The following is a 14468-nucleotide window of genomic DNA, read 5'->3' as shown; positions in this document are numbered from 1 at the left end:
AGACCAAAGTGCCCCCCTAAACCTATGAAAAACATATTTTGCGCACGAAATTCGAAGGAAATTTTTTTAAGCCGTTAGATTTAACGGTTTTCTTGACGTTTGGTGGTAAAAAACAATTTTTAGAAATTTTTTTGGTGGTAAAATAAAAGTTTTAAAAGTTTTGATGGTAAAAAACAATTTTTTGATTTTTTTGTGGTAAAAGTCAAAATTTCCTTATTATAATCTCCATGCATATCAAATTTTGAATCAGGTCACTTCAAATTAGATCTGAATATTTCGAATTGGGTTAGTGCTTGACACCTCTAGGATTATAACCTATTCCATATGAGCTTGAACAATTTGGAAGAATCTAAGGTACTACCACAAGAGGTAGTGGTTCATCACATTGTTGAGGTACTAATTATCACATGAAAGTGCTCCCCTAACCCCCAAATAAATGGTATGTGCTAGTTAAAGCTCGACCACCATCTACTTGATTGCTTGAATATAATAATTTATGACACTAGACATATCAAATCAATGGTGAAACTATCTATTAATTATCTGAAAGTAGGGTTAACCTAAATATTGGAACATCTTCTAATTCACTTTTCTAACAAAATGTATTGTACCAAAACAGTTCAATGAGAAATTTGGGACATTATCATCTAACAAAATGTATTCCCTCCCATCACAAGACAAAAAATAGAACACGATTTACCTAATCCTATTATTACCAATTGATTTTAGTATGGAACCTCATTAGGTCTTATTTGTGGACCGAGCCTCTTTACTTGTATTGCTCAGGTCCGTTACATATTATCTTAAAATCTAACATGACTTCATCACAAACAAAAAAAATAGAGCATGGTTACCATGGTCTAGACTTAATCATCACTAGTTTAATCATTTTAAAACAAAATTAGACTTAGAAGAAGAAAACGAAGAAGAACAATTACTAGGATTGGGTTTATGGCGTTTACGGTTTACCATTGGGCCTTAATGCTCGGTAACTCACAGAGAGATTGGTGGGCCTTGGCTACATTTTTACAATAGAAACTACTGAGTATTTTCATTTTTAAGTTGGTTCACTCCTTAATACAGTACTTCGGTACTTCCTTTGAATTTTATTCACTTCATTTTAACCATTTTTTTAGCTATACGTGATAAAAATAAATGCACATAGTAGATGTGGTGTATCTTGTCAGATTGATCTCGATATATAAAAAAAATAAAAAATAAAAAAGAGTATAATTTTTACAATTACATAATTAAAGATATTAATAAACACAAGTTGACAAAAACTTGAAGCCTGAACACTAAATGAAATGAGTTAAAAAAAAAAAAAAAAAATCAACAATTTACTTTGCTAAAATCATTTGAAAAAATAAAGATTAATCAATGTCAATATTTTCATCAGGCATTCTATATAATCAAGTAGCTATTAACTACTAGTGCAAAATAATTACCAAAACTGTTATACAAATAACTAATACAAACAACAAGTCTAATCAGCTCGCTATTGTATTAGATAAATGAATTAACGTTCGTATTAATATCTAATCTCTAATTATCAAATATGGTCATAATCTTACAAGCCACTAGGTGGTTTGCTACCATATCATGAGACATCTTTATTCGACCAAGGCCTCACCCAAAAATGATATAGGAAGATAAAACAAAAGCCATTCAATAATATGCAAAAAGAAATCCCTAAAGTTTTTTTTAAAAAAAATTGGAAAGTAATTAATAATTTTTACACGTGTATGGCCATCATAGGTACAACACCTAGGTTAAATATAATTGGACCCACTAATTTTGTAATGCTATGTGGATTGAAAACCAGAAGGCCCAAGTTAAAGACAATTAATAACTGACGTCATGATTAATTTGGCTTGATTAGCGAAAAGCCGACTCTCAGTAGTTTGTGCATAATCTCTCGGCCCAATGTCTATTTGCTAAGTGCAAACTTAGCATGTGGTTGCTTCTTTATCCTATAATCCTATGTCATCTATTTGAACTACCTTCCTATAATCCATTATCTATGCAAGAATTAGATTAGTTAACGTTAATGGTACGCTCTATTCATCTGATTATAATTTATTCTTTAATGGTATGCTCTATTCATCTGATTATAATTTATTCTTGGTGGTAATTGAGTTATTTGGATTATGTTCATTTCAACTTGCTTCATACATTATTGTGATTAGCCATTTCGTTTGATTTCAAATTGATTCAAATTTGTAAGACGCAATTTCAAATTGACTTGAATATTAGGTTATGTATGAAGCTTTTCTAGTAAATGATACATATTATACATTAGTAGTTCAGAATCTAGTCTACATAGTGTGAAGAATAAAGAAAAAAAAAAATTATTACATGCACTTTAGTGTACTTATAATAAAGAAGATCTGTTGTCAATTAATCTATCTTACATATTTCAAACCTTTAAATAGTAAAAATATTAGGGTCTATTCTCTTTAACCTATTTTCAGTTCAGTTTTGTTCTGTAAATCAAAACAGTCTCTTAATAGAGGTTCCGAGAAAGAAACAAAGGGAGCCATGATATACGGCCTTAAGATGAGAGCATGCATCCACAATTCCACATGCACTTCCTTAGAAATGGATGAGGCTGAAGTTTAAAATTGGCCCACCCTCAGATTTTACTCATTTATCATACATACCCTCAATTAGTATCATACACAAGTTAACAAGTTTCTAAAGGAGTTAATATTTATATTTTCTGATTAATGAAAGCCCAACCAAAAGTTATTAAAAAAATGGACTCAATTCTCAGTATCACTTGTGATATATTATTTTCTGTCGGTCTATTTCTTTGGCCCACAAATCTTCATGACACGTTCGATGTTCCCCCTCTCTTTAAGATTGTTTGATGAATTTTTTTCCTAAGATTTTCATCTCATAGTAATAGCTTTTGTCACTTCTATTTATGTCCATTTCTATTTCATTCTAGGTTAGAAATTAAGAAGTTTAACACATTACATTGGCATAAATTTACTATTACATACATATAGTCTCACAAGTTTGATAAAATAATAATAATAATTATTATAATAACATTTGTCAAAGTACTCCATTTGGCTTTAAAAAATTAGCAAAAATCATTTATTCAATTACTATCTAAGATATTTAATTAAAATAGGAGAGTGTGTTTATCTTAACTTGTTACCCTGAATTGAATATTATAAAATGAGTTTATCTTGACAATAAGAGTCTGTTCTCTTCAACTTATTTTCAATTCAATTCAGTTTAGTTCTAATAAGTTCATTTCAATTCTTATCTTAATTTCCTTCTCTCATTAAATATTTAATTCATTTCAGTTCAATTCAGTTCAGCTCCAATAAATTTAGTTCAATCGATCAGTATAGGCCCTTAGTATCTTAAAATAAATTTAACATAAATCAAACAAGTTAAAAAGCGAGAACACGATTATATAGTTCTAAACATGAAACATAACACATGTGTATTATATGTGTGAATGTGTCTACCATGTGCTATGCACTTCTTAACATAAAATTTTCTCAAAAACTTTTGCCTCTTGAGAGATTTTTATAATTGTTTGGCAGTCGATGCAAAACCAAAAATACAAGTTTTTATTTTACTTTAAGGTACTCCTTCGAATGTATTGATTCGTACGATTGTCTTTTGTTTTGCAATGGCCAATGGACCAATCTCCTTCCTGCGATTCCTATTTCTGCAATGTTTATAATTTTCTCTTTTCTTTTTTAATTTCTATTTTCCTTATGCCAAGTAGTAAACGCATTAAAAAAATTCAAACTAGTACTGGTAATTGTGAGCTTTATGTAACGTTATAAATTAATAGCATAACAGTAATTTAAACAAGCAAAAGAATTACTGACACAGTGACACTGTATAAAGTGTAAAAAAGTGTAGTGACAAGGACAAGACAGTAATTGACAACTTAAGTAGCGACACCCAATTAATTTCTTACATTATTATAGGATTCATAAAATCAACTAAAGTAGATTTGATTAGTGACTAATCCTATATGATCAAGTTTTAGTCAATGACATCGACTCGCATATTGGACTTATACTTTGCAGTTTTTTTTTTTTTTTTTTTTAAAAAATTTTTTAAGGTATGAAAAATAAACATTATAAAACCCTCCTCACACGACTACACGAGGGGAAAACTTGATGTATCGGAAGAAAGAATAGAAAATAAACTAGAGTTATTATTACAAACATCAATATCCACATTAGGTATCCAATTTGCTGCACGATTTGTCTCTCGATACACGTGTTGGATACTTGAATTACGAAACTGAGAAAGGAGAGAATGAGTGTCTTAGATAATATGCGCGATATGCCAATGTAGGGCCTGTTCTCATTGACAAAATTCAGCTGAACAGAATTGAACTTATTAGAGCTGAACTAAACTGAACTGAACTGAATTTATTAGAGATGAATTGAACTGAACTGAACTATGAATATTTTACAAGAGAAGAAAATTAGAAGCTGAACTGAACTGAAAATAAACGTATGAGAATAGGCCCGTAATGCCCAAATGTCTTTTATTGAGTTGATAACTAAGGGCTTGTTCACTTCAGCTTAATTTCAGTTCAATTCAGTTCAGCTCCAATCAGTTCAGTTTAGTTCAGCTCCTAATTTCCTTCTCTCATAAAATATTCATTTGAGTTCAATTCGGTTCTGCTCCAATCAGTTCAGTTCAGCTCAATCCAGTAAATGTAAACAGGTCCTAATAGGCTATCACCTTCAATATCAATGTTCTGAATGCCACATTGAAGAGCTCGTTGGACTATTTTGTGAATAGATGTAGCTTTCGCTATAAATGGCGTTGCCGAGATTGAACATATATGCTTTAATAAGATTATTGAATTTTAATAATATTATAAACTCAAACAAATTTTTATACTTGTAAATAGAATGAAATAAGTTCGAATAAATTCAATCGAAAATCAAACGATTAAAACCGCAACCTCAAACCATATACTTGTACTATAGCTCTTATTTTAAATGATGCAAAAAGACAAGAAAGCCCTCCTTAGAAAAGCACACTATCCCTAACCAAAACCCGAGAATTGTAAGTAAAGCTTAGCCTTTTGCATAAACTTTCAAAAAAAAAGGTTGATGTTATGATGCAAGAAAGCATGTGAGCTTTGGGAACATCTGTTTCTTTACATACGGAGTACTCGTAACATACGAAAGAATAAAAGATGCCCATATATTGCCCAAAAACAAGGCTATTTATCAAAAGTCTTAAATTAAATGAAATTCGAAGTGGACAATATCTTCATTCTTCATTTTCATCAACTTCGGTAGAAAACAACAACATTAATCAATGTTTTAATATTATATTAAGGATCTTGCTAACGAGCGCCCCGTGGTGTTAGATAAGGAATAATTATATTGGTTGAAATAGTATTAAGTTAGGAATGCATGACAAAATCAAACGTCGTTCGATGTAATTAATATTAGTTTTACTCTAATATTTCCACTTTTAACTTTCTTATCTAACGCCCCGGGGCGCTTATTAGCTTTTGCGTTATATTAATTTGTTTTTAATATACGAATTTGTGACACTTCAAAGCACCTCAACATTGCTTAATTTTACACCAACATAATAACATTGTCATTTTCTATTTTCAACAACATGAATACAAGACTATCATCATGGATTTCCACCTCCTTCTCTTAAAAATTGTCTCATCCATTAACTATACGCGATTAATTAATAGCGGTATAAAATGAGTAAGTAGATTTGTAATTAACATGTTATGCGAGATTGAATATATAGAGTGTAGAGATCATGTTGATTGACTACATAATAAATGAGAAAAACCCTAAGTCGTCAAAATAGAGGAAAAAAATCATGGAAGCAAATTGAAGAGATTATCTTCGCAGGTGGCTAATTGTCACGAGATAAGCGCGGTCTGTGACATCTGAATCCCCAATGCTTAAGCCAACCTTTCTCATATGCATAACAAGTATTACACACAGTTGAGTGAGGAAACCAACACGCGATGACAATACTAATCTACCAAGATACAAGTATCAATTGAAATAACATATATGGAGAGTTGCTGTTGTGTCAAAACATTGAGGAAAATGTTAGCACTTGATATGAATATATATAATACTCATTACATTTATTCTGTTCACCTTATTTTTCATTATTTTTAATCTAATAAATAACTAAAATATATTTAAATAAGTAACAACCATGTAAATAAAACACATTTTCATTAGAACTAGCGAAAAATACTTTTGTGTGCTTAAAACCAAAACAATTAAATTTATGTTATTAGTACCATAATGTCAAATAATTGAATAATTTGATCGACAATGTTATGAACATCATCTTACCCTTCAAATCACTACTGATAAAATCTCATAATAATAATAACAAAATAATTTTTATCAAAAAAAAAAAAAAAAAAAACATAATAGTAATAATAATAATAATAATAATAATAATAATAATTTAAATTTTAAAAAAATTTAATAAATAGTAAGTCCAAAAAAGCACCATGGAAACCCCACATCCCCTGCCTCCACATTCCACGTGAAGATCGTCAGACATAAACATAATGGCAATTTCTGTTAATTTGGACCATTTCTAAGGGCCTCTTTGGGCATATCCATGCATATAAGCACACCTCTTCTCACTTCTTCTTTGCCACTCTCTCTCCATTTTCATTCCCTGTTTTCTCTCTCTAAAACTACCTTCACATTTCATTTTCTCTCTCCTAATTTGGAGATTATTAAGTGGCAATTTCAGTATGGTTAATCTTATTTTCCTGTCGGTGCTTTTAGCTCTTGCCACGTGCCCCTTTGTCTCTGCCTTTACTGATGGTAAAATCTCTCATTTTATCTTATCCATTTAAATTATTGTATGTTGTTTGCAATTGGTAGCTTCTATAAATTTCATTGGAGTTTTGTTGTTACATAATTCACCACACTAATATGGAGAACAATTCATTTATAAGGTCGTGTTTTCTTCACCTGATAAGTTTAACAGTGTGCTCATACTATTACAAGGAAGCATAATTAAGAATATACGAGTACATGTTTTAAGTTTTTAAGGTTTTGTTTTCTTCAACTTATATTATTGCGGTAAAGTATAATTAAGTGAATTACACTATCCAAAGGTTGTTATCAAACTAATGTCAGAATTATGAAGGTTAGTTAGGTACTCATTTATTTCTCTATGTAACAGAGATTCTAATAATATCTAAGGGCCTGTTTATATTTACTTAATTTCAGTTCAGTTCAGCTCTAATCAGTTCAGTTCAGTTCCAATCAGTTCAGTTCAGTTCAGATCTTAATTTCCTTCTCTCATAAAATATTCATTTCAGCTCAATTCAGTTCAGTTCAGCTCAGCTCCAATCAGTTCAGTTCAATTCAGCTCAGTTCAGTAAACGTGAACAGGCCCTAAGGCTTGCCTTCTAAATATAATGGCTATGTTATAATAATGGTGTTAGTGAATCCTCGCCAATTTGAACTACAAGTCATTTTCAATATTTAAAAGTACTACTATGTGCTTTTATTATTGAGTACTCAATTTTACCAAATTTGTTCCAACACTTCAATGCTCAATTACCTTGTACTAATGAGTATCTTACTCCTTACAACAATTCTTGACCCGTGAAATAAACACCCTTATAATCTTACGTACTCATCTTATTCGAATATATATTGTCACGAAACTAATTCTAATCATGTTGCTATGAAACCGATTCAAATCATACCTATCATTACGATAGCATGACTATTAATTTCGAATCGAGGAAATAATTATTTTTAATTTTTATTTTTTCTGTTACTATAAGGTTTCATTTATTCTTGCACATACTAGTATGAAACACACACATAAAAGGCAAAATGGGACTACATTGATGTTGAGTGTGGACAATCATTAGAGTTGGGTATTAATACCACTAGCCATGTCGCAAATGTAACGTGGTGGCCCTAGTAAGGTAATTCTAAGATAGATTAATCAAAATATAACGATGTTGATGTATAGCAATTAGCAAATATACTCCTCGATCGTGTATATATTATCTGTCTACATAACTAATTTATCTTATTTATATAATCCGTTACTCAATGTTAAAGAGGTGTAGTTTAGTTAGTTACTTAAATTTCGTGACCTTATCCTCGAGTTTGGGGTGTACTCTCTTGAAATAGCTAAAGTTATGTGTATGTTAAGGTTTGGATTTTGTTTAGAATAATTTAAAATTTGAATTTTAACGTCTATATAAACACAATGAATACATGCTTAACATTGAGGTCATATATACTATTCATTACCCCACAATAAAAATCATGTACATAAGCCAAAGACTAGAATATAATGAGATCGACAAAAGAGAAATTACAAAATAAAACTAAAATTTTGTAGAAGAAGAACATAAAGGCCGACAAATATTTGTCATTATTCTCAAAGTAAAAAACAAAATCTAAAGTATATCTTGATCTTCTAACAGCCGAAATCTAGCATATTAAAATTATTAAAATATCTTGTACAAAAAAAAAGAAAAAAAATAATATCTTCATATTCTAACTGCAAAATACAGTATGGAGTATGTATACTTATCCTATACTCATACTGTCATACATATCCTTTTGTTTTTATGTGTCCAAATTGTAAACATTGAACATCATTTTTGCATAATTGTTGTATTAAATTATTATGATGTTAGATCTTATTATATTTGGCTAATTTAAATTGAAAGCCATAATTATATAATGCATCACTACTTTGGTTTGCAATGTTCTTTCATTTTATACCACAACATAGACCTACACATTGTTGTGCTCCCTTGTCACTCTAGTCGGGAACTCATAATTAATTGTCACATTGTCCGTTCATAAGGATATACAATTATTACTTTACTATAAAAAAATTCATTTTACTGCCATATTTTTGTTAACTACATCAGATACGTGACAATTATTTCCGAACATTCTAAGAATAGTATGTATACGAGCAGAGTATAACATAGTCACTCTAATATGATTTCAGGATTACTACCAAATGGTGACTTTGAAAAAGGCCCTAAGCGATCGGACATGAAGGGCACGGTGGTAGTCAACAGGCATTCCATACCAAACTGGGAAATCTCCGGTTTCGTCGAGTACATAAAATCCGGCCAAAAACAAGGGGACATGTTGCTAGTAGTCCCGGAGGGAGCCTACGCCGTGAGGCTCGGAAACGAGGCCTCGATTAAGCAAAGGGTGAGTGTAACAAAGGGTATGAACTATGCCATAACATTTTGTGCAGCAAGAACTTGTGCACAAGAAGAGCAACTCAACATATCAGTGTCCCCTGAATTTGGGGTACTTCCTATGCAAACTTTGTATAGTAGTAGTGGTTGGGATTGCTATGCTTGGGGTTTTGTAGCACTTTCGAACCTTGCTGAGCTTGTTATCCATAACCCTGGTGTTGAGGAAGATCCTGCTTGTGGTCCTCTTATCGACTCCGTTGCTATGCGAGTTCTTTACCCTCCTAAGAGGACTAGCTGTAAGTTTTCTTGTCGTTACTACTTTGCTCGAAAGATTTCCTATACAACGGTTGCATCATATAATTTGCATTAGTGACACAATTTACTCACGATTCTTGACCTATGTTACTCTGATATGGGTTAGACACCTGGACACTTTAGTTTGGGCTGAGCTGATAACTATTTTTCATAAATTGACCAATTTGGAAGCTTAGGCATGAGTGCATGACTCTTGTCGAACATGAGTACTTGAGTCCACAAGTAAAATAGTTTATGACAAATTTATTTACTACCTCCGTTTCGCATTATCTGCAACAATTTCCAAAAACGGATGCTACACATTATGTGCAACAAACTATAACTTTCCTTTTAAAGTAAATTTTTTTGTATGAAATTACTATATTACCCTTACTAAAAATTTCCTAATCAAAATTAAAGACTAAAATCAGACTTGTTAAGTTACTAACACAAATTAATTAGCCTTAAACTAAATCAAATTAAATCAACCTTAGCTTCCAAATCCCAACCACTACCACCAATCAATTACCAATTCAACCCAACTTTTTCCAGAATTAAAACTTCCACCGTGACTCCTTGTTCATATTTCTCACTCCTCCCTCAAACTTTACCAACCACCACCACCACCAACACTCACCTCTAACCTCCGACCATCACTACCGAATTCCCCCGACTATCACCACCAAACTCCTCTCTTTCTCTTCTTTCACAATCGAGTGATAATATGACGACCCGCAACTCCGCAAGTATGACCACCATTAAAGGTTGAGGATTTAATGGTCAAATTTGACCATGAAAACTCTAGATCTAGAGTGTTCATGGTCAAATTTGGCCAAATAAAGCCTTAGATGGTGTATAAAAGGTTATATACAGTCGTTTTTAGTTTTTTGCTTATATTTTTGGGGTTGTTGGTTGTTTGTTTGTCGGATTAGGGGTGTGATTCATGGTGGTGGATTTTTCTGATTTGATGGGAGATGGTTTTGGGCTGGGCATGTACAGTAGTTTTGAGAGTGTGGGTGAGGTTTTCGGGGAGGGTTGATATGATTTTAGATGGTTGAATGTTGTTTCACGGTGGTTCACATTGTTGAGGCGGGGGTCAGTAAGGGTGGAGGTGGTGTCGAGGGTAGCGTCGTTAAGTTCAGGGCGCCGGCAGAGGGTGGATATTGGTGGTGGTTGCATGCGGTGGATGTTGGTGGTATTAGGGTGGTGTCGTGAAAAGGGTGGATGTTGGTGGTGAACTGGTGGTTACTTCGGTGGAGCTCCGTTTTTATTAGCTGTCTTCACTTTCTCTCTCCTGACCTTAATTACATGTATTTCTTTTCTTAAACAAGCATTAGCAAATTTTGTCTTGAGAATTGTGCAACCCAAGTTTGTTGCAGATAATGCGAAACGGAGGTAGTATTTGTTTTGGTAGATAACTACTTTGATAAAAAAAAATGTGATTTAGTAAGCAAATTATGTGTAGTACATTATCTCAAGTAAGTTAAAAAAATTGAAATTAAGCGGTGCTTCTTCTGACAATGAGAAGGAATTATCATTTGTTGGTGATTGAAATGAGAGCTAGTTGGATGATATAAGACAAACTTTCCTTGTTATTTCTCATGACATTGATTATTTCTGCTATTCAATCATATGGAATATTTATTAGGTCTAGATATTATTCATTTGTGTAATTGTGTATGGAAAGGCCACGTACAATATATGATACCATTCTACTACCACGTCCTTGTTAGTTAAGATTACACTATTTACGTGATTATTAATTTTAGACAGAGGTACCAAGTATTTTATTCGCTTGAAAGGTTAAATGAATAATTTTTTCATTTTATTGCACACAATTGTTGAAGAATAATGCTATAGAAAACCTACACTATATATTGTCATGGGATGAAAATCATAAAATTAATATGACTATATGAGGCTTTGATTAGAGTAGACACCTATGTTGATATACCACATGGTTGTGCCTAGTATTGTACCTAACTAATTTGTAAAAAGCCGATATATTAATGAGCTTCATTATTCTTCATAAGATTCAATGTTCACACATGGTGATTGGGACATATATATATATTTGTAACATGTCATGGTTTTTAATTTGTCATTGATTAATCAATACACCACATGACCCTCCATTTAGCTATGTTGGTTGTTACATATATAGTGTAAAATGTCTACATCATTATGAAAAATTACAAAGTTAGAGTAGATTTGTCGATGCTAAATTACAATTGTATATCACATCTCAATTAATTGACTACTCCGTGTATGGAATTTCCTTGTTTAGTTTGTACTCTTTGAAATTATTCCGTATATTATGTTATGTCGAAATCTAGTCTAATTACGACTTGACTAGTCGAACCATTTTTGGTATAGCATGGCTTGATATACCATGTCCACATATTTGGCTTTATTGCGAATTTTTTTTAAGGAAAGTCGAATGTGTTGGACCAAAGCGGTTTCATTTTAGATTTTTAGACCCAACCTGGTCCATGATTAGTTCTATGTTTACATATGTATCACCGATGTGAATTTTTAGCCATGTTGATCTCTTTTTTTAAAATTTCTAACTTTATCAATAACAAATGCAGTGAACCTAATGAAGAATGGTAACTTTGAAGAAGGTCCATACATCTTCCGCAACACAACATGGGGAACCCTAATCCCACCAAACATCGAAGATGCACATTCACCACTCCCTGGTTGGATGGTCGAGTCCTTGAAGGCGGTCAAGTACGTAGACTCGAATCACTTCTTCGTTCCCTCTGGTCGACGAGCAATAGAGCTAGTCGCAGGGAAAGAAAGTGCCATTGCACAAGTTGTACGTACCATCCCTGGTAAACGTTACACTCTAAGTTTCTCCGTAGGTGATGCCAATGATGCTTGCGCCGGCCCCATGGTCGTCGAGGCCTTTGCAGGCAAAGACACCATAAAAGTCCCTTACCAATCTAAGGGAAAAGGAGGGTTTAAACGAGCCGTGCTTCGCTTTGTTGCTACTCAAGCTAGGACTCGAATCATGTTCTATAGTACCTTCTACTCGATGAGAAGCGACGATTTCTCTTCACTTTGCGGCCCTGTGATTGATGATGTTCGACTCCTTAGCATTCGCGGTAGGCCATGAAGGTTGAAGAGTTAACAAGAAAATTACTACTAAAGAAAATATGAAGAATTGTTAATTTGATTGGAAAAAAGAGTGGTAAAACTTAGGTTTTTTCTCTTGTATGCGGAGGTAATTATATGTATAATGCAAAGCAATGTATTTTTGTGTTGCGGAGAAGCATTTAGCAGAGATAATATTATCTTATGCATGTTTTAAGTTTATATAGGGAAGTATTTTCGAAATAAGGAGATAATCTAAGTATACTAATGTAAAATACTTGTATGTTGGTGATGAAATTTGGGGTTTCTTGTATGTTTATTTGGATCTTGTAATGCCAATTTTAATTATTAATGAAAAGCATATGTATTTAGCTTGAATTATCTAAATATTTTTTTATCATAAATTCATAATTGATTGATCTCACATTTCTAGTAATGTTTTTAGTTTTTTACTTCAGTTTATTTTTCTTTTTTTCATGCAAACACTTTGTTAGAACTTTGAGACTAATAAAACAATTAGACGTTTAAACTTTAAACAGTTAGACTTTTAGAGCCTTAGAAGTGATAAAAAAAATTGGGCCATACCTGAAAACAAAATCTTGTGCCCAAACTTGCTAAATAGTGTCTGCTAATTGGGCCAAAGATTTCGAGCTAAGCTCATGTTTTGAGCTAAAAATACATTTTTAAGGTTGCCCAAACTTATAAAATTTTTGGACCAACCTGATTAGACCATCAGGCCAGACTATTGTTATTTGTTAATCATCTCTATTCTATTAGAGCACTCACATCAATGAGCAAAAAATGAGTTGTTCATTCTCTCTCTAGCCACTTTCTCTCTCTTCCAAGTCATGAGCATTTTTGTGATCATATTTTTATCCAGTAATGATCAAAAAAAATTTCTTCCTCATTCTCTCTCTACTACATCTTCTCTCTTACTTTTACTAATATCCTCTTATATTTCTCTCTACTATATTATTTTTAATTCTTTTTTGTTTACTTGCCTTGTGGACCCCACATGGTTACTATTCATCTTTAAAAATGCTCATCCTATGAGCAATTTTCATTTTGCTCATGAGCATTTTTGCTTTTGCTCATTGATGGAAGTCATTTTTGTTTTTATTTCACCAAAAGTTTTGCTCATTAGCATTTTTTTGCTCATTGTTGGGAATGCTCTTAACTATTACTAAAACAAGACATGCTGACATCATTAGAGGACACATGTCAATTTCTTATTAAAAATTTTCCCGTCTAAACTAGTTTTGACATTATCCTTTTTCAAATACAAAATTGACAACTATTTAAACAAATAATAGCTACCTAATCCGTACAACGCACGGGACTAAACTAGTAACAATATAAATCAAATAATTGTGTGATACAGCTAGTGTTTTTTAAACTACTACGTATATTTGGAGGTTTCACACCTACTCGCAATATATTTTAAGAGCTCGGTAGCATGGTGTGTACTGTGTAGTATGATCTCAAATTCTCAATTCATAAAGTTTGAGCATACATATATATTTTTAATATGTATGTAAACATTTGTGAAAAAGCTGAAAACAAACCTTTATTAAGGGTATTGGTATTACTTTGAGATTATGCTCGGGGGAGCTTGTATGTAGATTGATGTTAAGCCTTGTTATTTTAAGCTGAAATGATTTGAAATAAATAACGAGTTGAGTTGAACTAAAGTATTAAACTGAGATGAGTTAAAGTTGGATGAATGGATAATGAATTGAACTAAGTTGAAATGTTGTGAGGATTATCCAATTTGACACAAGTCCATCAAAGAAAGGAATAAAGCAAGTCGTGACAAGGTTGCTTAAATTTTATTCAACATCTTTTCTCCTTTTGGCTAAAAATC

The 14468-nt window shown here is 32.2% G+C and overlaps 1 protein-coding gene across 1 annotated transcript; it reads left to right on the top strand.

Annotated features, from left to right (window-relative positions):
• Positions 1-6658: 6658 nt before the first annotated feature.
• On the top strand, positions 6659-12982 carry LOC145593730 (BIIDXI-like protein At5g11420). The gene is made up of 3 exons (XM_081650062.1): positions 6659-6836; positions 9010-9507; positions 12097-12982. The coding sequence occupies exons 1-3, from the start codon at positions 6764-6766 to the stop codon at positions 12624-12626; spliced, it is 1101 nt and encodes a 366-aa protein (XP_081506188.1). The 5' UTR covers positions 6659-6763; the 3' UTR covers positions 12627-12982.
• The last annotated feature ends 1486 nt before the right edge of the window (positions 12983-14468 follow it).

The sequence above is a fragment of the Chenopodium album genome, chromosome 19, assembly GCF_948465745.1.
Source record: "Chenopodium album chromosome 19, dcCheAlbu1.1, whole genome shotgun sequence".
NCBI classification, from domain to species: domain Eukaryota; kingdom Viridiplantae; phylum Streptophyta; class Magnoliopsida; order Caryophyllales; family Amaranthaceae; genus Chenopodium; species Chenopodium album.
The sequence above is the reverse complement of the archived record's forward strand: the minus strand, read 5'-3'. Positions and strand labels throughout refer to the sequence as shown.